General features: G+C 37.9%; 1 protein-coding gene across 1 annotated transcript; it reads left to right on the top strand.

Annotated features, from left to right (window-relative positions):
* Nucleotides 1-1,232: 1,232 nt before the first annotated feature.
* Nucleotides 1,233-26,046, top strand: LOC122529353 (probable serine/threonine-protein kinase HSL1). The gene is made up of 7 exons (XM_043655389.1): nucleotides 1,233-1,697; nucleotides 5,773-5,985; nucleotides 6,641-6,779; nucleotides 18,284-18,410; nucleotides 21,001-21,049; nucleotides 21,533-21,712; nucleotides 22,537-26,046. Exons 1-7 carry the CDS (start codon nucleotides 1,396-1,398, stop codon nucleotides 25,112-25,114), a joined length of 3,588 nt encoding a protein of 1,195 aa, XP_043511324.1. The 5' UTR covers nucleotides 1,233-1,395; the 3' UTR covers nucleotides 25,115-26,046.
* Nucleotides 26,047-26,127: the final 81 nt, after the last annotated feature.

Here is a 26,127-nt window from a genome sequence, read left to right as displayed (position 1 = left end):
AAAAAGAACTCGCTAAATTCGCTAATTCGACCTACATACAATAAGAAAATTGGCCAAACTTTTTGGAACGAATTGTACGACTCACGGGAAAATAAAATTTTACAAATAGTATGGATTTTTTTCACCCCCATAAGGGCACCGATTAAAAGTCGTGTGAAATGTTATAAAACACACAGTTACAAAATTTGCATTCTCATTAGTTAAGAAATGGTAAAAACAATTATTTTTAACAACTTTAACAAATACAATGTTATTTTTGTACATCATATCTTGTATAATGTTATACTTGATCTGTCTTATAAAAAATTATGTTAATTGCTAGTTTAGGAGCGTAAAAAGTTCGAATTATTTCAACTATTGGCACAAAAGATTCAATTAGGAAGCAAGAATGAGAAATTAAAAATAATCTGCAAGGACCATAAAATACAAATATTAGGGTACACCATGCCGAAAAACAATTATGGAACAAAATATGGAACACCTCCAAAAAAAAAAAAACAAAAACTCATAATATAATCCAAGATTTCTATCAAACAATGCCTACCAACAACATGAAAAGAAAAGACATGACAAGGCTTAGAACAGGACACTGCAAACTCACACATGAGTATCTATTAAAGAAAAACAGAATCCCCAATGTGTATCCAATGCAACCGAATTTTATCAAGCAATCATCTTCTATTTGAATGCAGCAAGTACCACGCTCAAAAGGCAAAAATACAAAATAACTTCACCGGCAGCCCTGACGTTGCAAAAACACATAGGAAATGTCCGGAATTATCTATAGGAAACTAACATCTACCATAAGATATAATCGTCTTGAAATGAAGGAGATACTACCTAGCCGTCGCTAATGACCAGAGGGTAAGATGCGACGTTAATCATAAATTAAAAAAAAAAAAAAAAAGAAATATTAGGGTACGAATGTGAAAAAAAAAGAAACAATCACTTCACTCGCGAAACATTGAAACTCTTCGAGCCAAAATTTTCAACTCTAGCTGCGGATTTGTTTGCTCTGAAACAAATTTGTTTGCTAAAAACAGATGTTGTTTGCCCTGAAGTTTGTCGCAAAGTTCACCGGGGTCGAACATCATGTCACAGTTCGGCTACGTATCGAAGCTGTTATTTTCGAAAAAAAAAAAAAAAAAAAAAAAAAAAAAATGGCTTTCCCGACAAATTTCATCCACGCTCAAATGTTATTTTTAACGACGCGATTTCTGTTGTTGCAGCGCTCGATGCCCTTTAGTCCCGCGTGATCGTGATCGTGATCGACCAAACCGCATCGTCGAAGCGAGCCGCCCATCTCGAGCGGGCTCCGTACTTATCGTTATGCTTGATCGCGTTCGTTGAACAAGTTCTCGTGGCAAAACGAAGGGAGAGGAACCCTCGGATAACATGATTTATCAGCCGAATCATCATCATCAGTCACCGACGATGTCGTCCGCGAGGAAGACGTCGCCGCGACCGCAGCGTCGGAACTTGCAAGCCTCGTCGGCGAAGTGCGCGAACGCGAAAGCGAAACGCGCAGGCGACAGGACTGGCAACGAGGAGAGATGCAGGGGAAGATGCAGGGTGCAGTGGAGCGAGAAACACGTGAAGGAGGGGTTGGTACTGGTGCAAGAGGCGCAACTAGCCAGAGTCGTCAAGACTGGACCCATCACCGAGCATTACGAGATCGATCCGAAGCCGTTCGCGAAGTAAGATGTTTCAGAAGCATTCGCATCCCAATTTTAATTCCAATTTTAACGACAATTTTAACGAAAGTATCATTTGATTTAACATAATTTAATTATTCCTATTTGAACTTCATTGAAATGGTATTTAATTTAATTAAAAAGATTTCTACCTTCTGAATAAAAGAAGATGAAATCTTTCAGTAATGGTTAAAACGTCGCGGTTAATAAAATTGTACAAAATTGTAGGAGCCTAATCTACAAGTGACAATTGTACGAAGTGTGTCTGTACTTATAAATTAGTTTTTAATGTATCGTTGAGGAATGAGATTGTTGAAAATTTTCAAATCCTCTTTTCAAAATGATCTGATCGAAGCTTGATGTCGATCTAACAAAGCATTTGCATCCTATTTTTCTCTTAAAATTCTGCCAGGAGAAATAAATTTTCATTCTCTGATGTTAAATGCTAAAACTTAATGGACCCTTCGTATGTTGATGCAATGTTTAAACGGCGTGAGCTACTGCGGGCAGTGCATATCGGGTAATCCATTGGCAGTGGTAGCAATTCTCACCGGTGACTTTGCATCTTTAACGAAGCGGATTCGCTCGATGGTTGGCACAAAATCGTTTCGAGATACCAGCTGGTCGCAACTTTGTATCTGGAAACTTACTCGCCTCGAATTAGCAAGCTTCAGAGGGTGGTTTTTTTGAGCCGCGACCGGCTCGTTAGCGAGTTGCCGGTTGCTAACCAAAAACGGGATCGGGACGCGAAAGGCAAACGGATGTTTCGCGCAAGAAGAAGAAACGCTCTGCACGGCACGCGAAACGAGGAATACATTATTCGCGGCAGAGAGATCATCCTGAAAAGTTTCCGCAGTTTTGAGTTCCCTTTGAAAATCTTTGACTCTGATATTAATAAAACTTCATTTTACCAACGATTCGACGCTTCGATGTTCGAATTGTCATGAAATTGGCAACGTTTCTAGTTAGGCAGATCGTTTAATTTTCTCAAGAGTGCCGGATCTTCAGCTGTCTTTGACGATCGAATAAAAATAATTATCAGAATCTTTGATTATTTCGACTCGCCTCAAATCTCCCCCCAGGGCTTCAAGTTCTCTCGACGATTGAATTATCCTAGAATTAGCATATCTCCTCTATCGCTCGTTAATCATCGATGTCGCTTTGATCGTCCCGATTGTCAAGAACAACGCACAAGCCGATCGAGCATCCGTATATAGCATCCACGATCTCCACCGTGTTCGCGTTCGCGTTCAGGTGATTCAATGCAGCGGTGATTGCGATTCGGCATCGCTGTGGAAACCGGCGACCCGACCGAGCACACCTGGTAATTACTTTTAGAAACGGGCCTTGAATCCACGGCAAACGGGGCGCAAAAATTGCTCGCGCCGCGAGAGGGTGACCGGCCTGGAAGATCGAGACCCGTCAGTCCGGTGCACGCCGGTGCAAGTTCAAATTGCAAACGATTAAAGTTAATTGCACCCACTATCAGATGCTCGTTACGACTGCCGTTGCTTATCTACTCTGGCTAAAGGACGTCGGTGAAATTGCGATACCAACAGGGGGCGGGGGGGAGGCGGGACAGGTGAGGGGGTGGAGTAGGGGGAGATTCGTCGATTGCCTCGCAAGGACATCTACTTTCTCCCTGGAAATTTACGGGCCGCGAATACGCTTCCGGGACACTCTCCGACGGGAGAGCGAATCTTTTCTTTAGGCAACAGTTTGGACTGCGGATATTTATGCAGTGTCATACTTTTTTTTTTTTTCTGCGAATTAAAGCGATTGAAAGAACTGTTGTTAAATGGAGATTGCGACGTATGCCAAATCTATCGTAATAAGTGATATAAAATTGAATGTTTAATGTTCAATATTCCTGTGGATTGTGTGGATTTTGAATAAAAATTCTGCAATAGTTTTTAACATTTTCAACGCACTAACAGCAAACTTGCTCTGTTTGTTCATCCGCTTATGAATTTCATTCGAATGAAATTTTAATGAGCGAAATTGTGTTCATTTGCAATATGCTTGTCATATATTTACTTTTAAATTAGATAACGATACACGAAGCTTATTTTACTTTCGCAAATAATAACTTACTTTCTGCATATAATGATAGTGCAGATTATTGCTGCAAATACAATACGCAGACTCGCGTAAATTTGGCACAAACGGCATGAAACTCTAAAAATATTTGTCGCAACGTTTCTAACACACTTAGAAAAATTTAAAAAAAAAGAAGAAGTACTAATCGTCACGGACTATGACGTTGTGTCTCTGCAGCTCGTGCCTCGAAGTTTCGAGAACGCGGTCAGCACGAGAGTTCCGAACCACGAAGACGTTCGACTATATAACGCGTCGTGGGATGTTTGCGCAATAAAGTTCGCGGCGTAAGATACCGGAGGCAGAGACGCGTAAAAGCGGTCGGTTCGTAGCGTCGATTTACACGCGTCGCGGGCGCAGCCTTGCGAGGCGCCGCGGCGTCGACCTTGTCGAGCGGAGAGACGCTCAGAATTCTTCGAGACGATCGTAAAAATCCCACTGACGGCCACTGACAAAATTTCGCGGCTACTTTCCTCTTGTTTTGTCTTTTGCGAATCTTGCGTGCTTCGATGATCATTCGCTGGATCGCGTCAACTTTTGTCTCTTGGCCTTTCTTCAATCAATTATGGCAGAATGTTTCTCTTTTATTCTCATCGCAGAGAATTTAATAATCGAACAAACATTTCGATATTAACGATTCACTAGACATGTCTCTTCGTTTTTTTCTGATTATTAATTTAATTTATTTTAATTCGATTGTTAAATTTATATTTATTTATGGAATGAGTTTGAACAATATGGCTATTTCTTTCGCTACTCGAAACAGCGTTGAGGAACAAAATTATTTTGTATGCTGAAGACTGACTGACTAACTAACTGCTTCAATTCCTCTTATTATCGATTTAATTTAGTTTAATTTAATTTATATACATTTATGTCTAAAAGCTGGATTTAATCAATGTGATTCTTCTCTCTTATTCAGAATAAATTGAGGAACAAAAATAATAGATTTGATATTACTGATTCGCTAGTTAATCATCCTATTAATTTAATTTGTCTCAATTTATTTATATTTATTTATATAAAACCTGGACTCGATGGATTTGATCAATGTGGGTCCTTTCTCTCATCTGGAATAGATTGAGCAGCGAAACAGTTTGAATAATGGAGCAGTTTTGATTTTAAGAATAGTCCAGCTTTTCTTCTTACTATTATAATCAAATTAAATTAAATTTTTTATATTCATCAGCCATTTTTTTCCGAATTTCTCAACTTTACTGTGATACAGCGTAATTGCTGTTGAACTTTTCGAAAAACAAATTTACTCATTGCCATAAGTTTTATTTATTGCACGAAGATTATACATATATAATCGCAAATTCCAAGGCAGGTTTTTGAAGAATAATATACCTACAATCATCATTTTTCTTTATCTTCCGATTTATGGACCTGATCAATATGGCTTCTGGATGACTCAAATGCACAAGGTACAAGAAGGAAGCACAATGAAATTACACAGAGAAGGTTAAGATTAATAGTGAACAGAGGCTGGAATGGATGTTACCGACATGGAAATTACTTGGTTGAATGCACGATATTTTAAAGAAAGATACATTTCATACGCACTAACCTAGTAATTTGGATAATATCTGAGAAACGTAACATAAATTGAAACAGAGTAGAAAGAAAATGACGATAAAAATATATTATTTCTTAAAATTTATTTTTTTACACTGTTGCCTCGCAATGAATAAATTCGTAAAAGTAATCCCCACGTTTGTTTCTGGACGTTGAATGTTAACTATGCATATATTTAATAAAATTTATATGAAACGAAGAGTTGATCAATTCGATTTAAGCTGATTATTAATTCATTTTTCAGATACCTGTATTTTAACATTACTTATTTCAATGATATAGGGGGCAGAAAAAATTGCGGTTCATTGCATTAGAAAATAATCTTAAAGTGCTTAACGTTACTTTCCAAGTTGATAATTACTCATCATCGATGATTGACAAGCAATTTAATGTTATTTCGCAGCGGACAATGGGCGAAAGTTTATCGATGCAGATCTCGATCGACCGGTATACTCTACGCTGCGAAGTATTCATCAAGAAACCGATTCAACGCGGACTGCAGCGCTGAGCTGAGACACGAAATCGCTTTGCTGTCGCTTTGCTCGCAATCGCCTCGCGTCATTCGACTGCACGATGTCTACGAGACGCCCAAAGAAATTATCCTCGTCATGGAATAGTGAGTACCTCTGATGAAAAGACGTGTGTAAGCATTTGGTGAAAGCGATGTAATGACCTCGTAAAATTCGTCTGTATGTTCAAGTAACATCGGAGAAGCAAAATCAAAGTTCTCAATAACTACAACTGTGTAACAACAAGATATTATTACATGTCAATTATACAGAATTTATTATTTAGGTTCATTGTGTAATTAACAGGTGAAATAAATTTACATTTGTGCCTCATTGTGTTTGAAAAGTGAATGAAACCGGAAAGAAATATTCTAGTATAAAAAAATTAGTAGAAATTGCCCTTACGTGCATAACATTGGGTTTTCCTAAAGTTATGAGAAAGATAGATAAATACGCATTTAATATTAACGATTATGACTTAGCACAGCAAATTATATGATATAACTTTTGTTTCTTGATATATCTTGAATTATATGAAATTCCAGTATGGACAACAATGAAAAATGGTCAAAGCGTTCTTTGATTTGCCAAGCATGTGAATTCCTCGATGAACTTCAATCACTTGCGTTGATTATTACTTTGATTATTATTTCACGACGATTCAAAGTTTCGATCAACATCGTTTCCACCAAACGTAGAAACCTGGGTAAATGATCGGCCATTCGCAACGGACGAAAATTCATTGAACTTTGAACTTTCCAGCGCCCCTGGTGGCGATCTACAGACGCTCATCGACGGCGATTTGGTGCCCCTCGAAGGTGACGTGGTACACTTTGTGAGGCAGCTAGTAGAAGGACTTGCCTACCTCCACCAGAGAAATATCGCCCATTTGGACATCAAGGTAAGTTCGACCCATAAAAGGTCGAAGCGAACTTGTCACGCTTCTCGTATATCCGGATCCCGGAACCGACTTTGCTCAACGCCGCCGCGCCGCGCCGCGTCGCGTCGCATCGCGTCGCGTCACTCGAATAGAATCGTCTGACGACGTCCTCTTCTTCTCGAAACCGAAACTATTCCCCGCTTTCTCAAAAGTCCAGCGTCGACTGAACTATCGCGAAAGAATTCCACGAATTTGCTCCAGATCGATCCGGCAGCCCAAAGACGGTTTAGAATCGGTGAATATAGACGGTTGGTATGACGAATGAATCACGAGTTCGGCAAAGAATTTATTTACACGTACGCGTGGTAGTGACAAAGACGACAATCACAATTTGTGAGACAATTAAAATTAATCATAGCGTAGACGTCGATTGATGTTGGAGCGTCGGTAAGAATTCTCTAAGAAACTTGACGGAAGGGGATTATTTTTGTGAAATTTAGCAACGAGAATTGATAACTCGCGAAAGTGGAAATGTTGTGGCTTGTAGAAAATTGAAAATCATCATTTCGTGATGACCGACTGTTAAACTGATAGATTTTGCGTTCTAAGTGACAGCAACAAAAGCATTTAATTGCCACAATAAAAGATTACCCTAGGTTAAAAGAAACTTCTGCTTTTGAATCAAGGAGATCAGTTGAAATGTTCAAAATTATTTCAAGTGAAATTCCATTCAAGTCACGAAAATCATCAATCAAATGAATTAATCCAAGCGAGACTTTAGGATCCGTCGCGAAAGATATATTCTCGACATTTTTAATCATGGAACTAAAGAATTGAACAGAGCACGACTAAATATAGAAAATTCTAAAAATTATTTCACCCACTATGTGCTAATAATACCTTGACACGAATATTTCATACATCTTTGCCTATTATGTAGGCACACTATGTGCATCTTTAAGTTACCCACAAATGCACAAAGATCGCTCTATTCATCGTCGTGGAATCGGCGAACCTAGGAGAAGCAGAAAATTTCGTTAATTGCGATCGGTCGCGTTCACGAGGCGACGGGGGCGAGCCCCGATTCCGCGATAAACGGCCTGGTAAACAAATTGGAATCGCCTTTTACGTGTTATCATCGGAACAAAGGGGAGATACACAGGCCTCGCTGGTACTCGCCGTAGAGCGTGCGACTCGCGAGAGCCTCACGGGGTCGGCGAGACGAAGAAGAAGAAGAAAAAAAAAAAAACGTTCCGCTGGAACTCGGACACAACTGGAAACGAAAGCCCGATGCGGCCCTGTGTTTCAGCTCGTTGCCGAGCAATTTATTGGCGTCCTTTCGATACACGGGCGCCTTTTATTTCAGCAATCGCGGAAACGTAAACGCCTTTTAGCCGGCGAGAGATCTCCACGCCACCAGCCAGAAAAAAAAAAAAAAAAAGATCCTCGCGGCAAGAAAACGCGCCGCGTGTCGCCCAATAAAGCTTGTCCCGTGTATTTTCAAGCTTGTCGCTCCAACTAGCCCAGACAACTTTCGTCTCTCTCTTTCTCTCTCTTAACGGACAATAACTCCCGCTTCCACGATTGTCTTCCTCTTTTTTTTCTTTCAAAGAGAAACTACAACGCCAAGTACCTCGCGTGAAATATCGCGCTGGCGTAATTAAGAGTTCCACGCGAGATCCCGCGAAACCTCGGTCGTTTCGTCGGTTTGGTACAAGCGATTCGATCGTTTTTACGACTCCCTCGAGTACGATGCGTGCCCAGTCGAGTGTCTGTTAAGACGAGATTCTTTCGTAGAAGTCAGACATGAGAGTACGCTAGCCGTCCGTGAGTACTCGGAGATTTTAAATGAAACTTTTTGTTTAATTCACGACTGGCGTTGTAGCGACAGGGTCACTCGTGCATAAAGAAAGAAAGAGGAACTGTGGGGCTATAAAATATATGCACACGTACGTGTGTGTATGTTTTCTCTTTCAATTACGTTTCCTTTGATTAATCCTTTTTTTTTTCTCTTTTTCTTTTCAATTCAATTGCACTTGGAGAGAAATATAAATTTCGGTGTTATTGTAACAGTTGCAGTTATAGGATACATGTACGTTTGCGAAATTATCAAAACAATACTTCGAAATTTGTTTCCCTCCTCAATTGTAACTCAGAAATCTAAAATATTCAATGCATCAATTTTGAGCTGTATTTGTGACACTGTATTAAGATAGATTTATTTTCAATTTTGTTCAAAAGATTCTAGGATTTTCTCAAAACATTTATAGTTTCTTTTCATAAATAAATTAATCAAGATGCTTTTTAAAATCGTTCAGACTTTGCTGGTTTAAGGGATTCTTCAGTTTCGCTAATTTCAAGATCCCATTGTTAATTTCTCGTAAACAAATCTATCAAAATGCACTTCAGAGTCGTTCAGAGGAATCGAGTTTTCTTACTGTCAATTTACGAAGTAAATTCAGTTTCCATCGTTCTGATGATTTCAGTACCCAATCGTTTCCAAACAGTTCTGACTTTTCCTTCCATAAATAAATTCATTAAGATTTACGCAGACCACTGTCACTGAGGTCTGATTTAGATACGGGGGAGACACGCGTAACGTAACACAAAGGTATATAAATAGAGGCGGAGAGTTTCAGAATCGGACAGCTGAATATATGTAAATAAGTTTGGAGATCCTCGGCAAAGGATTCTCGCCGCGATTTACGCCGTCGATAAAAGTCGGCACGCGCATGGGATCCGCTCGCGGCGCACGTAAAACGTGCGAACAGGCGCCTTGGCTGATATTGTTCCGCGGGCAAAGGCTCGTCGACCTTTCGCGAATTTCTCGCGAGGATAACGAGAAGGAATCTTTTTATATCCGCGGCGAAGAGGAATCGAGCCGTTCGTTGCCTTAACTTCAAGACTCCTTAACGCTCGTTAACTAAGAAATCGATTATCATATTCATATTCTCTACGATGGAATTGGGAAAATGGTTTGTGAAAAAAAAGATGGAAATTTCATTATTTTAAATACGAATGAATTTCGAACGGTTAAAATATTGTAATGAGAACGCACTCTAAGACGAATATGTGTGTATTTTGTAAATTTAAATTTATTAAATTTAAATTCCCGTGCGCTCATGGGAAATTTTAGGATGCAAAATATACGTAATATGAAAAATACGATGCATAAAATATAATATAAAGTATAATACGTATAAAACAATATATCCAACGTTTCATATCAACCAATTTTTGCAACGATCATGACGATCCAATTATACATTTTCCTAACAAGTCTATTTTAACCGGTTATAATGCTCGAATTTAATTTATAGTGAAACAAACTTGTAGCAAATAGTGAACTTAATCGCCGGATTATTCTCAAAATTAACCCATAAATATTTGATGTCGACGAAGATACACTCGATTTAACAGTTAACCACATCTTCTAGGATTGTCCAGCTGTCAACTAAACTAGTATCAAATATAATATACCAATTGATTTCAAAAGCTCACTTAAAGCAAAGAACGTCCAATTGCAATTATTTCGCTCATTAATAGCATACGTCTGAGACATCTTATTTAAAAATTATAGAATTTTAGTTCATTGATAGAAATCTTTAAGCGAGATGCCGACGTGACTGCAAATAAATATACTACTAACTAACTAAAGATGGCAAACGTATTACTCTTGATCAGAGAAAATTCTCAAATAAATATACTACTAACTAACTAAAGATGGCAAACGTACAACTTTCGATCAGAGAAAATTCTCAAACGCGCAATCCTCGATCTCACGATTCGCGGTCTGCCACAGATCGAGAGGATCGTTGCGTGCGCTTCGCACGATACTCGCATTATTCCAACGCTCCATAAACGCTCGACCGCCGTATTTGGATATAGTGGGGCGCGTATGAAAAGGAGAGGACGGGCAAGGGACAGACGATGCATTGCCATGCTGGCGATGTGGTGCGTTGCAAGCCAGCTGCACCTCTTTATATCCACTGCCGAATCGATGCAATTACATTGTCGCCCGGTGCAAACTGCACAGCGGGCGATACGCTCGTCTCGCGAGCTTTCAAAGCTCCGATTATCCGACCGAGAATGAGCGAAGAAAGTTGAATCTTGATTTTCTTTCGCAGTTTCTAACCCTGGGTAAGGTCTTTTCAAATAAACTTTGACACCCCGTAGAAGAAAATTTTAGAGAATTTCTGAAATTTGAAATAAATGAAGTGTTAAAAATGGTTATTTCCTTCATTTCCTTCTCGACTTTCTAATCCTCAACAGTCTCGATTAGCTTCGTATTTTACTTAATTCTTAAATTTCTCCTAAGGTTTCCGGCTTCTTAAGAACTGAAATTTTGAAACGTACTTGTTAAATTGTATTTTTCGACGGGTGAAAGGGAACTCTAGAGATTCGCTTAATATCTTTTTAATTTCTTTCACTTACTCTGCAATTTTCCGAAATTTAGAGAAATTTTAGATTATTTTATTTTCAGAAGTTACGATCAAGTTGGTTCTAAGTGAGCGATACTAGCGCCACATGGATGCTAACTAGTTTACCTTATAACCTAGTTATATGTTTATTTATTTATATATACATTTCTTTAAATATACAATTCTTAGTGCATTATTGTAACGTATAATACAATTTTTAATATTAAGTATCTTTGGTTAAAATGTTATTTATCCATGAAAATTATTTAAATCGATTTACATAGGTGTCAATAATCCTAGCTCTTTTAAAGAAGATAAAAACTGCTTTACTCGTGACGGATTTTGTAAAAGATTATAAATTATTTAAAAGAGATTACAAATGAAGTGTCGCAAAACTATCTTCGTATTTTCATGTCTCAATCCTGCCCTCGTTTTAACAAACTGAAGGGCTCTTAATACCCAAATGAACTCCTGCATATTGACAACAATTCTGTCGTATTCTTCTTAAATTTAAAAAATATTTGATACTAGAAAAACACTAGACTCAGATCCAAAACGACCTGAGAGATATTGCAGGATTAAAAGAAAAAACGAGACATCACAAAGACACTGCATATCTCATTCTGCAGAAAGTATTCGTGCCTCCATCGATTGTAGACATCGCTGCGAAAAAGGTTCACGCGTCAACGATCGACCGATCGAAAATTCGATTCCCGACCAAGGTGTTGGCGAGTTGAAAAAACGCAGCAACCGTGTCGATACAATTTCCAGGATGAAAAACAGAGCGTGGCGAGACCCCACGCTCTTCACGGTAGAGCGGCCACGCCCTGGCTTCGTCGGTGAATCACACCTGGTTCCTATCTTGCTGAACGCTCGATATGTCTGGCCGCCATAACTGGAGCAACTGTTGATAACTTCCCGCGAAATTCCCGTGAAAGAGAAAGGAGAGAATCGCACGTTACGTGTGCTCATCTTGATCTCCCTTTCCTAGAAAGATAGCTGCCTTCTGTATAAAGATAGCTATCCGTTCAGATCGTGGATTAATTTTCATCCTTTTCATTCATTCTATGAAATAAACATTTTGTACGTGCAAGTTTCATGTATTGATTAAAGTGAGATTCATGAGCTACGTATATTAGTGGATTAGTATGAGCTTGAATCTTCATTCTAGCGTTCTGCACGTTGGTTTTTTCAAAATAAAAAATGGTTGAAAATCAATTAAAACAGTGAACTTATATTAATAAAATTTTTCATACTATTTGAAATAATTTATAATAGTATTTTAATTAGGTCCATAAATGATTCTAATAATTTATGTTAAATTGCCATAACAGAGAAATTAGCAGTAAAATTAAAAATCTCCAAGTTAAATAATTTTAACTTTGAAATAATTTTAATGTTATCGCCTATTCTAATTTTATGTATAATTACACGAGTGTGAAAATGAAAATTTGGAAGAGTATTTCGAGTTAACGTGAAACTTACAAAAGTTTTATTGCTATAGTTTGCTAGAATAGATAAAGAGGACGCGATGGGTTTCGAAAAGAAACCGCGATGAGAAACGAAGCTCCCACGTTCCGCGAGCGAAGGAACAATCGCATTCTGGTTAACGCGATAGTTGGAGCTCGATGAATCACTATCTCTGTTCATAGATACGAGGCAGCTAACCTGTTCACCGTAACTGGAGCACCTCTGAGTGTCTCGCGACATTTATCAGAACAGAGGAGGAGAGTTAATCAAACGCCTCGGCGACTCGTTTCAACCACGCATAAAAGGGAAATTCTGCATTTTTAACACTGAAACTACCAGTATGATCAAAATAAAACTCATGATTTACTTATTCCATTATCTACTTATTTATGTACATATTTATTCATTCATTTGTTTGGTTATTTATTTGTTCATTTGCTTATCTATTCGGCAAGAAACGACTAGACCTTCAGAAAAAGGTAAAAATTTATGAAATGAAAAAACGAATAAAATTTATTACATGATTCTAGCTCTCTTTATGCTGGTTTCAACAGTGCTTAGAGAGCACACAAATTCTACAGATATAAATAATTTCATACAGAATGTAAAACCATTGGATATAGGTAAAAAGTAAATCAAATTATCGCAGTCAAAGATAAGTTCAATTTTTGCAACGAAATAATCTATTATATTATAAATTTCTATTCCCTATACTTTAGATTTATGTGTTAATAAAATCACTCCATCACTCGATTAAAATCGCGAGGCATGAAGCAAAACTAACGTTTCGTAAATAGGAGAAGGGAGATTTTCGACACGAGAGTCCGGCCCACGACGAAAGTTGTTTGATCAGCGTAGCGAGAGTCGATTTCAGGAGAGATTCGATCGCGTAGGATTCAGAGACGTCCATTCGATTCGTCTAATCGGTTGTCCGAAATAAGAGAGAGGTCGATTAAACGGAGACGCATTAGATTTGTCACGATTGGTCTCGTTTCTTTTGATTCTTGAAGCTTGAGCAACGTCGTTGACTCATGTCATTAGCGAGTGGGTTTAAAAAGTCAATTTTATCTTATAGATTTGTTTGTATTGAATTCTCACTGTCTCCTTTAAAATTTTAAATTACGAAGAAATTACGGTGCGAAAGTCTTTCGCGAAAGTGAACATCCTTCAATTTTTATCGTATGTATCGAAAAATGCAAAATTCTGACTCGTCAATCGTTCCTCTGATCAGAATAGAATAATTCAAGTGAAATCGTTACATGTATTTTAATAATTTAATAGACTAATTCCTCGGCGCATATTTTCATAGAGAACGTCGAACTATGTCGATCAATATATTAAAAAAATACATAGTGAACGTGTCAACAACATCAAACTTCATTAATTAACAAACACACTGCGTGAAACTTATAAAATATCTAAAATACCGCACATGTTGCAAATCACTACCTGAAAGTTCTATTCTAATTATCATTTTCACAAAACTAATGAATTCGCATCAAGCTTCCTCAAGTTCAATCTTTATCTAAAATATATAATTTTCCCTGGAATACACAAGATCTTGCGTTCTCGATTACATTACAAACTTTCCTCTATTTCTTGCACTTTCGTTTCTGTAGTACGACACGTTCTCTTTAGTATGATAAATACTAAAGTTATGACTGGTAATTCCAATGTTAACAAGTAAATTGCGCATCTAGCGGGCCGGAGAATTATTTTTACATCTTTTGTCATTATTTATTAGCCGCGTGCCCGGACTATCGAGGAGACGCATACTTTGAATATTCAGATTCGCCCACGCAGTCACATCTTCCAAGGACCTGGGACGTTAATGCCAGGAAGATTCTACGAGGGGAATAAAACGGTTGTTACCTCGCGAGAGAGGATCGGTTACGTAATCGCGTGTATTTTCATAGATCGGCGATCGTTAAGCGGCGATTCGAGAGCACGGCGGATCTCCGTGCCAGAGTTGGGCAAAATCGATCGGTGATCGAAGATTATGATTTTTAACGGAATACGTAATTTTATTAGACAGCCAATCTATATATAGGTATTATGATAATTTGTACCTCGAGTACTTCAATTTCCTTAGATTGTAAAATCTAAGTGGAAGGCACAATAATGAAAAAATATCAAATGAATTCTCTCATAATGGCAATGTTAGAAAATAGAACTTGGTAATAGAAACTAATTAAAACGAATTGCAAGTTAAATGTTTCCTTGGACGTACACGTGAAATATATTAAATATTATTCGTAATTACCGATTTATTCGATAACGATTTTTAATTGATTGAGAATTATTCAATTGACATTCTCCGTGATTATTAAATTAGGATCACCTGTAATTTCCAACGTTCTCATACTTTTATTAATTTCTTCTATTTTATTTAAAAAAATCTACTTTAAAGAAATCTACTTTAACCTCTCTCGTTTTCTGTAAACTTTTGTAATAGTCAAACAATCAGCAATCTTTCTTATTTTCTCATTTAATAAAACTTTTATATAAAAATTGATATGAAATATTTATATAAAATTTATATAAAAACATTTAGTGTTGTTTAATTTAAAATTTAATAAAACTAAGAGAGAACACGCTAACAGTGGATGTTCCAGAATATACTTGATCGTTAACAAAACTTATATTAACTTTGTTAAACTTCAATCTTACCAGAAACATAGGGAACGTAGAAAATTGTAGACAATCTCAATTCAATATCCACGGCTTGTAATTACAATTATGTTCAATGATCAGTCATAGAAACGATGACAAAAGAAACCGAACTCTGGATCACGCGAAAAGGCGTGGGTCTGGCTAGCAACGATCGCGATCTGAACGTGTGTACTTGTTAGGCTGGGAAATCGCAACGGCTTGGTGACGTGTATAAGGAAACGCGAAGAACCGGCCATTCCGTTGGGAAATCTAGGCTTCGCGAGACGACGCTCGCCATCGAATATAGGTTGCATTCTTATGCGACTCTCGTCGTGCAAATAAAGCACGCGCAAGCGTAACCCTCTCGTTTGAAAGAAGAAGAAGAAAAAAAAAAAAGAAAAAAGAGAGAAGAAAAAAAGAAAAAAAAAATCGCGTCACACCAAGCATCAGTTACGCAGCAAAAGAGATCGCAGCCGCGATCGGAGCCTGGAGGCTCGTTGTTCAACGAGAAACTTAATATTCCATTCTATTGCCAGTGCGCGCTCGAATTTATCGTAACAGCATCTACCGTGTTTATGTAAATGATCGCGATGTACTTCACGACGAATCGCGAATCGCGAACCACTGCTGTTTTCCACTAGCTCTTTCGCCCCTACTCTCTCGGCTTCCAACGTGTTTTTCATATGCGACGTCCCTTCATTCTCGTAATTTTACTTTAGCTCGAATTAGACGTTTCGTACGGTGAAAAGAAGCAATTGATGTGCCATACATTTTGCACGTTTCGTAGAATTCTGCGTTTTTGTATCACTAAATGTTTCATGAAAGCAAACTGGTAGTATCGGTAGTTGAGTAAGTTTTGATATTTGTAATATTCAAGCCCTAATTGGTATCACTGGAAATTGAAAATTCCTGGAAATTGGAAGGCTTTACACTATTTAATTTTGGAATTTTTTGATTGACATTGCTAATCTCTATCAGAGGGTGTAATACGAAATAAACTTAACACATTAAGCTGTACAAATTAAATTTGTAAATTACTGTAGCCATTTATGGCTTCACGATACTATTTCAAACGTGCATTAAAAAATAAATTACTAGACTTTTGTGCATTTATAGGGATACCTTAAAGCAAAACGCGCGTCACATGAAAAAAAGAAATATTTCTATGAACAAAAAATATTTCTTTCTGCCGAGGTCCTATCTTTTAGTTACATTTTAGTAAAGTACGAGCTTATATGAAAGTCCATACCAACATGGATCGATAGCGTGCTGTGACTGATGCGAAGAAAATCACATAAAACACTTTTGACACGGTGGCAACGCTGAAAATGCCGTTTAACGATAGTTTGGACATTGTAACGATACAGAAATACAAGATATCCCGCTGAGCAAAACGACGCGACGCGACGCGTGAAAGGAACAACGACATCCGACGCGAAGATTAACTCGCGCCGTTAGTTGCTAACAATGTTTAAGATAACCTTGTTCTCACGAACCGAAGTTTCTTGAGATCGTTTATCGAACGCATGGATCATCGTGGATTCGCGAAACGCACGACAATGAGAAACGTGAACAAGCATAGCTGATTTTTTTCTCTCTGTCGTTCGGAATACAAAATTTATCGAGTAAGATAATTGGTCGTGAGTCACTATCAATTGGAGCCGATTTGTTTACAGAAAATTGAAATTACAAATGTAGTATATGACGTTCAGTTTTAGTTTGTGGGGTCTTATTTAAAATAATTTATTTATCAATTAATTGATCCTACAGTCTAGTCTAGATTCAGTTTAGTATAACAATATATGGCAATTGAACTCGTATTCAAATAATCATGATCAAGTACTAACCCAACACCAAGAAAGCATGCAACTTACCGATCGTTGAAGTCAGAATTGTAGATTAAGGTTTGGCTGCGTTGGACTTGACTATGTTCCATACCTATGAACTTCTTGAACATCTGTTGATGCTTCTGCTTCTCAAACACTTTTCAGCAATAAACGTTTGAACCCAGTCTACAATGTCACTTTTAACTCACTTCTAACACTTTTTAAATATTAGATAATGTTTAAACAATTAGAATGTTCAGAAATATTAGTCAAAATTTCAGTTCTAAAATTTGGTCGATGCTTACGGGACGAAAGTTTAATTGATAATGAGCTCTTGTCTCGATGCCGGTGAAGGTTAATCTAATTTTATGATGACTGTAACAGGTCAATCTTTATTAATACTTCGAAATACGGTTTTCCTATTACAATAATGAGCAATTTAATAATGTTTACACTTTACAAATTCCTTACATTTCCTTTTAAAAAACATATCTACTAATAAAGAAAATTTTCTCATGTTTTCAGGAACGTTTGAATTTTTACAATCTTCAAATCAAAAGTATCTCCACTTTCTCACCCGCTGTGTACAAACATCTTTGAAAAAAACGAACTTATCTTACATTTCTGAAATTGAAAAAAGACCAAGTGAATTATTATGCGAGTTTTTTTTTACAAAGTTACAAACAGTTTAGAGTATCGACTATTTTTTATCATTATTGTACACTTCACTGTATATATTTATTACTCAAAAAAAAAAAAAAAAAAGATCTGAAACATATCAATGCCCTCCATGAACGAATATCAATTTATATGAAAATTTTTCGATCTAAATAATTGACGAAAGACGTCTCAATTTCCCTCGAACAATGCACGAACCCGTTTATAATGGGATTCCATCGCGCGATAATCGACGAGGAATATAAAAAAAATATATAACGAGCTCTTTTTTCGTTCGTTGCCAGACTTGAAAGCACGCCGCCCGATCGCATATACATCGTTTGCGCATTATTTGCAATGAAAATTCAGTTAAACCGCCAAGAAAAAAACTCGTTTTTCAAACTGAATTAACTTACGACTTAATTAACCACGTTTAATTGATATCGAGAAGACAAACGAGCCAATAAGAAACTACTCATCCGATCGATTGAAATTTCAGCCACAAAATTTGGTAATGATGGGCAGTTTCCCGGAATGCGAGGTGAAGCTCTGCGACTTCGAGATCTCGAGAGTGATACTAGAAGGGACGGAGGTTCGTGAAATCCTTGGGACACCGGATTACGTAGGTAAGCATCTGTTTCTTTGCCGAAGAACTTCATTTTGTACCTTTATCGCACGCAATCATGCAGTATGTTAAATAAAGAACGATCAAAACGACAAAACGAGGTGACATTTATCTTAAGGAAATCTGTTTCGTCAATTCGCTCGAGTTTTCGTTCATTTCTCAAAATGTCAAAAAGTTCAAGAACTTAAGTGATGAAATCTGAGACACTTGGAACTTTTATTGTACACTTGATGAAAAATTTGAATCACACGATTCGAATCTAGGTCTTCAGTCTTGAAGGTCTTGATTATCTTGGAAATCTCGAAAGTCAATGTGCCTCATATTTTCATTATAGTATATACAAGTTCAAAATGATTTCAAGTGCTTCACATTCCATTACTGAAAATGTATAAAACTGATCACGCACAGACCGCGGCCGAAAGTTCGAGTATTTCCTAAGTTTGCGTTAATTGTGACAAAGAATGAATGATCAACAAATCTGCTTATTCTGTCCATGAAAATAAATCGGAAGCGTAGAATCAAATTTTCGTAACATTGCGTATCTACTGCAGATAAGATTGTAAGAAAAAATCGATCGTTTTAACATCGACGGCTTGGAAAATGCGATCGCACGCCGGGAAACTAACGTGTCAATTAATACGCGATTATGTTTGCGATCTTGCAGATCGGCCAGACATCGCCGATTAATGAGGCACGATATTGATTGGTAGCAATTAACTGGCAACTCGGAGCAAAGTGCCGATACACCTGTTTACCTGTTTGATCGCAGTAAACTCGCATCGTAAAGTAATGCGCGCGATACATCATTCGGCGACCGATAATACGGTTATTTACAGGATGTTTCGTTAAAGCGACTAAAAGAGTATTATTCTTTAATATATTGTTGTAATAAATTAAATAAGTATGTATATACGATTTAAATAACTGAGAACAATTTATAGTACACGTATACAGAATGTGAAGTTAAATTTGAAAATTTCTTGTATGTACAGGAATAAAAAAATGAATGAGAAGTCGAGAATATATTTCTATTTGAATACTCGTTTTCAAGAAAATAGAGCATATGTTTTATTGAAAGCTATCCCGATAAATTTGAACTCGGATGTGCGGAATACCTTTTCTTTTTCGAATGAAGCAAATATTTTACGAGTTAAATATTTTCAAAGAAATAAGAATAATTATAACTATAATGGGAATATCACGAATAATATATTTATAGGAAAGTATTATTTCTCTTAAAACTCTAACGTGCTTTTGCATGAATTTCCTGTTGCAGACATCACAGTAAATTACACCTCGCGCTAATTTAAATATGCAAGACGACAATAAACAAATATGAAGCGCATCTTTTAAATTTTCTTCACACTTCTAACATTAAAATTTCAAATTAATGCAAATAAAATGTTGCGTTAACGCGTAACGCAGACACTTGTAGGGTTATAACGAGCACGCGCATTTTTCATTCTGTCACTAATTTCGAGCGAACGATGACTCGTTCTCATTGTTCGCGACATCATCACGTTGCGTTTCGCTCGAGTAGAATGATATGCCGCGTAACAGCAGAACAGGCGTATAAAGCATATTAAATGAAAGAGCGTCGGTCGTAGGCCGCATAGTTAACGATATAATTGACGCACGCTATTATCCCCGTTGATCGTATCGATTCGTCGAATAACAGAGCTGCTCGTGTATCGTTGAATATCTTAATCGCGTTTAGCGTTTCTCGAAATGAACGAGGACAGCCATCGCGATCGTGTCTCGATCATTTTATTCAGTATATCCACAAGGAAACCCGTCGCGCTTTAATCTCTACGCGAATTTTATTAACTTCATAATGCCTTGGAAACTTACCGTAACAATTAGAGTGCCGGATGTTTGCGCGTATTAAATATGTAAACGAGCATATGACATTTATGCGTACAAAGTATCACACGTGCGTCCAACTACGCATGACGGAGATATCTCGTTTCTATCTTCGTCTATTTTATGATGATTTAAAAATAAAAATAAAATTTTTCATCGCGATTAACGAGTAGTTTGAAGTAGAAATATTGATTAATATTTTCGTTACCATGGACCAGATATTTCACTTCTACGATTCTATTGACGAGTTACCTCGCTTCACAATTTCGCTCGAAGATTACGTTTATTATTATAATTCAAAAATGGAACTTATTTAGGAATTACTTCTGAAAAAAAATTTATAAAGCTTCGCGGTTTTCGAACAACTCGGATTCCCTTGAGGACGAAAGAAAAATATGCAAATATACATACTATCTTAATTCGGGGCACAAATATTTAACCAACGAGGCGAAATTATAACTAATTTCTATAAAAATATAAATTTGCGTAAACATTCATAGTTAATTTGATATTTTTTTAACAACAATATGCGACAGAATCTGTATCCTACGTCACTATTCTTTAAAGCGTAAATTAGGATTAAATTATTCTTTCGACCATCGACGCCTACGAAGCTCGATCGATTTTCGTTTACAAACGAAAAATATGACGCTACGTCGCTAGATGACATCACGAATTCGAATGTGGCCATTCGACTAAATAACATCCTACATTTCTCTTAATTTTAGCTCCTGAAATTCTTCACTACGAACCGATCACGTTGGCCGCTGATATGTGGTACGTAAAAGAATATAACTGATATTAAACATAATAAAATAAAATATATATAATGAAAGACGTAGATGAATAAAAAATAATAATAAATATAGACAAATATAAATGTATGACAAATAGTTTTGTAAATACAAAAAGAACAAAGCTCCTTGTATTGTCTATTGTAATCGAACATCACAAGGAGAAAATATAAATAATCACAATTTTATAGACGACTGATTTTTAAGTTCACTGCGCTGTAAAGTAACTATCTTTATATTTGGTTTTAGAGTTAAATATATATCGAATATTTAGAAATAAATCGATTTCAATTGCTTTCTTATAAAACATCTTGGACTTATCACTAGATTACGGATTTTTATGTAATTTTAAGATTAAAATCTTCAACGCAATTTTGTCTTATAATCCCTTCAGAAAGTTCACCTCAATTATTAAATTCTATGAGTTATTGACCGAATCGTTCAAATAATATTACCATTATTCAAGGTCCGTGGGTGTAACGACTTATGTTCTGTTAACGGGATTTTCCCCTTTTGGCGGTGAAACCGATCAAGAAACATTTCAAAACATCTCCATTGGCGAAGTAGATTTTCCCGAAGAATTGTTTGGCGATATCTCGGCGCAGGCGAAAGATTTCGTAGCAAAGCTTTTGGTGCTGGACCCGAGGTGAGTTATAAAAATATTATGCATAACTGGGAAATAACTAATACGGAGTATTATATTTCTTTCTTTTTATATATATGCAGATTGTAGCCAGTGTATCAACTAAAAAACACTAACTAATAAGTATTTCAGTATCAACAGAAATAAAACCGTTTCAATAAAAAATTGTGTAGCAAAATTTTCGGAAAATTTGTCGAATAAAAAAAGTTTTAAAAAATTTCTCATAAAATTAATATCAAGTAAGCGAAAGAAAATATATAGTGTATAATAAATTTCCCTTTTAGTCGCCTCTTACGACACGCAGGGATTACGTTGGGCCTATTCTACCCCCAAGCCCACAGGGGGAGATAAAAAACTGCGAATAATAGTACTTGATGCTGAAAATATATTATTAACATATTAGTTAAAGAATTAGATAAAGTCTCTTTATCACAAAACTTTTATTCTAGATCCATGAACTGAAACAAATGATGTAGTTACTTTACAATTAATTGACGACTATTAAATTATTAGCAGATTAATTCTATTTTCCAAAGCCACTATTCTAATTTTTAAATTTCTCTTTCGAAAAATAGTTGAAACTTCAACTCGAAATGCGCGAGAATTATAATCTCTCGTATCAATTCTATATTAAATATTCCTTTGAAACATTAAAAATCTTATTGTCTTTCGAAATTGAAATACGAATGATCGTAACAAGGTTGAGATTGTGTCACCAGGAAAGTTATCCCACTACATTGTAACTCGCTTCTGCTAGCCAACCTACAAGCATTTATCTCTGCTCGAGATAAAGACATTGAAACGGCATGAAACCTCATATGTTTCAGCGCACGAATGACCGCGAAACAATGCCTGCGTCACGATTGGTTACGCGGCGCGCCCACGCAAGCTTCGCCTCATCTCCGGAGATACCTGTCGAAGTCGCGAGAGGTTCTTCTAGAACGCGTTGTCAGCCGGGAGAACCTACGAAGGGCAGCGCTTTTGAGCCAGGCGAGCAGCCAAGCGAATCTGTCGAGCGACGCTCAAGACACGAGCCACTCCGACCAGAGCTTGCAAGACTGTCTGCTGAGTCAAAGCGAGATGTGCCTGAGCCACCGTCTGACCGGAAGCCGATCTAGTCTCGAGGGTAGCGAGGATTTCCTAAGTCCCGCCGACTCTCGAACGAGTCTCAACTCTTCCAGAACGAATCTCAGCTGCGCCAGCCAAAGCTGTCTGCTCAACAAAGAACAAACCCAAGGTTTGCTCAGTCGAGCGCAAAGTCGTTCGCAGGCGAACTTGAATCACGGCCCCAGTCGGGGGCTTCTGTCTCGAATACGAAGCCTGAATCGAATCCAGTCTCAGGCGTGTTTGCTCAATGAAAACTCTCCGATAGCCTCGGCTTTGCAGCCGCGGATGACGATCAACCCTGTGATCAGCAAGTCGCGCGAGAAGTTGTACGGCCTGAGATCGTTGTCCAAGTCTCAAGGAGTTTTGGATATATACAGGAGCCTCGAGTGCCTCAGACGGAGAAGGAAGAGCTACCAGCGAGCCAAAACGGAGGATATGGTGCCTATTTTTAAACGGTTGGGCGCCGAAATAGATACATCTAACGTGTCGGACTCGTCGATAGAAACTACGTGCAACATTGGCGACCATAGGTCCTACGACGATGTATCGAGCTTGATAGAAACGAAGAAGTATTTGAACGACAAATCGAACGAAAAATCGATAGAAAAGACAGAGTCGGAAATTGCGGATGAAGATGGCGATCGATCGACGAAGACCGAGAAACAGGGAGAGACGAAAGATTTAGAAGCGTCGAGGGTACAGGCTTTGGAGTCCGAGGAGAATTTCGATTCGTTGAAATCGATCGAATCGGACACGCTGACCGAGGATTCAGACGAGACACCTGTGAATCGTGAGAACGAATCGAATCTAGTAGCTGGGAAACGACTCTGTCAGCGACAACATTCTGACGTTTCGAGTCACTCAAACAATTCTGGTACGTCGGATGACAAAGAGGACCGATCGACCGAGTCTGAGACCGAGGAGCCGAAATACACGGTGGCTCAGCTTGTGTCCGCGTTCAACAAGCACCAGGAAGTCGCCTCGAGGACGAGTTTGGAAGCGATAATGAGCGAGAAACAAGTGAACGAGGTGACTTTTCCCACTGGGACGAAGGCCTTGAGATTGTTCATACCGGACATTAATATCAGCGAGAGTAAAATTGTCCGACGAAAGACAAGTTACAAGCCGAGAAAGAATTGGGAAGAGTTGAGGAAGAAGAACGAGAAGAACGAAGGAATACTGAAGAATTTCGTTGATTCGGGCGACGAGGACGAAGATAATATTGCTACTTCTGATTCTACGAACGATGAGAAGAAACTAAATAAAGAATCCGTGGCTGATGGAAAGGATAAAGAGCAGGGAAGGATAAAGGAATCGTGTTCTGAGCAGTGGTCGAGTCCATCGTCGATTGGCATCAACGAAGATTACATTTTCGAGGAAGCTACGGTTCAAGATAACGTTGACACAACGATAGACGAGAAGTATAAGCAATGCGTAAAGGGAGCTAAATCAATGGAACCAATGAGCGACAAACCTCAGAAAACAATGAATAATTCAGATCGTTTGATCACTAATACTCGTCAGAAAGAAAGACTGCCAAATTACATCTATCCCGAAATAACGTGCCATATTAAAGACGATTCTCAAGACTCGCCTAAGAAAGTTACCTCTACAAATGGTAAAACGAACTTAAAGGTACAAAAAACAGACCGAACGAAACCGGTATATAATACAGAGTGCGTTAATGTGAATCTGAAAGACATCCTGCAGCGAGTTGACAGTTGTCAGAATAATCCAAAAGAGAACATGGAGAACTTAAGAAAAAGGACGTCCATTACGAAAATAATATTAAACGACAATCAGGAGAAAAACGAGGGAGAAACTAGATCGAGTAGCCGAGCACGAAGCGAACCACCTTTGAACTCAAGTCCCAGGGACGAGGATCACAAGATGAAACTGGTTGTACCACCCTTTTTCGCGAGATCCTCGTCTTTGTCCAGCGAAAGCAGTTGCCCTACTCCTTCTAGCGTTCACTCAGATGCGAATACTTCCTGGGAAGATGTTCAACGTGGTACCGTAGGATCGAGCGTGTTCTTGGAGAAGGAAGATACTAACAAAGCGCAAAGAAAACACGAGATCCAGAGAACTTCGAGCGAGGGAAAGAACAAGCAATGTAGCGCAGACGACAAGAGACTTTGGGGTAGAGTATGTACCGGGTCATACAGCAGAGCGATGGAGAAATTTAGCAAAAATAACGACGTGAATAAAAAATCTATTAACCAATTAAACGGATCGCAACAAAACGGAAAGATCAGAAGGAAAAGCAGTCCCGCTATGCCTCAATACATCAATCCGTAGAAATAAACTTCCCTTCTATGAGAAGACTGATTCTAGAACTTGGCCTTCCTCGATATATTGCGGTGACTCAGGCCGGAAAATCGAACAGCTGAACCTTTCTTTTCGAACGAACTCGGCCAAAGAATTGACAGAAACGAGACAATCGTTCTCGCAATCTTCAAACCTTGACAACAATGTGCTCGCGAGCCTTGGTAAAACAATACCGCGGGACTTAAGCAAGATTACTTATGGCTGGTCGTGTTCGAGTGGACCAAACTGGCGGATAAATAATCTGCAGGCGTGTGTCATCACATAGTCGAACGACAAACCTGTCATTAACATCCCATCTGGGCGTCGCGTGGTCAAACAAGGCGATCGAACGTGATTGATCGTCATAGCCATATCCTTGACTTAATCTCCATATCGAGCGATCTTCGAGAACTACTTTTTTTCCGAAGTGCGTAGTATCGATGGACACGTGAGTACAGAGGAAGCGAAGCAGCTGATTTCGTCCCGAAAAAACGGTACCGATCAAATCACCAGAAAAAGAAGTATCGACGGTATTGAGTTTAGACTAAGATCGAAGATTGAGAATCAAATGACAGAAAGTATAGAATTTAATTCGCGTTACAAGAACGTTGTGACGATGTACGTCGTACGAGAATGCAAGTGTTGCGTTCAAAGAAATTGCTCATTTTACGAGAGATTATCTTTTTACGATACAATTTTGCCTCTACTAATTCTCTCCGATACCTCTGTTGCCTATCGAAGCTCTTTTAAATAGTAGCAGTCGCGATTCAAATTGGATGAAATCCGAAAATAACTCAATTATATCGCAGTAGCTAGCGTGCTATTAAAGCCGGTCTAGTAATGTGTTTCATTTAGATTTTAGGCGATTCGTTCAATTTTGTATCGATGATATCGTAATAAAGACTCTTTGTCGTTAAATCTCACGCACTGTTACTTTTACTTAACAACAACCCAACAATTGTTATAGCAATAATATAATACTATCTTACAGCTTCATATAATAG

The sequence above is a fragment of the Frieseomelitta varia genome, unplaced genomic scaffold (assembly GCF_011392965.1).
Source record: "Frieseomelitta varia isolate USP_RPSP 00005682 unplaced genomic scaffold, Fvar_1.2 scaffold_285, whole genome shotgun sequence".
Lineage (NCBI taxonomy): Eukaryota > Metazoa > Arthropoda > Insecta > Hymenoptera > Apidae > Frieseomelitta > Frieseomelitta varia.
Note: the sequence above shows the minus strand (reverse complement) of the source record. Positions and strands in the feature narration are given on the sequence as shown.

What these genes read in the sequence shown, in the direction of transcription:
- LOC122529353 (XM_043655389.1), top strand. Translation starts at nt 1,396, where the DNA reads ATGATTTATCAGCCGAATCATCATCATCAGTCACCGACGATGTCGTCC. An exon ending in GATCCGAAGCCGTTCGCGAA is followed by an intron (nt 1,698 to 5,772) that starts GTAAGATGTTTC and finishes GTTATTTCGCAG; the next exon opens with CGGACAATGGGCGAAAGTTT. An exon ending in ATTATCCTCGTCATGGAATA is followed by an intron (nt 5,986 to 6,640) that starts GTGAGTACCTCT and finishes TGAACTTTCCAG; the next exon opens with CGCCCCTGGTGGCGATCTAC.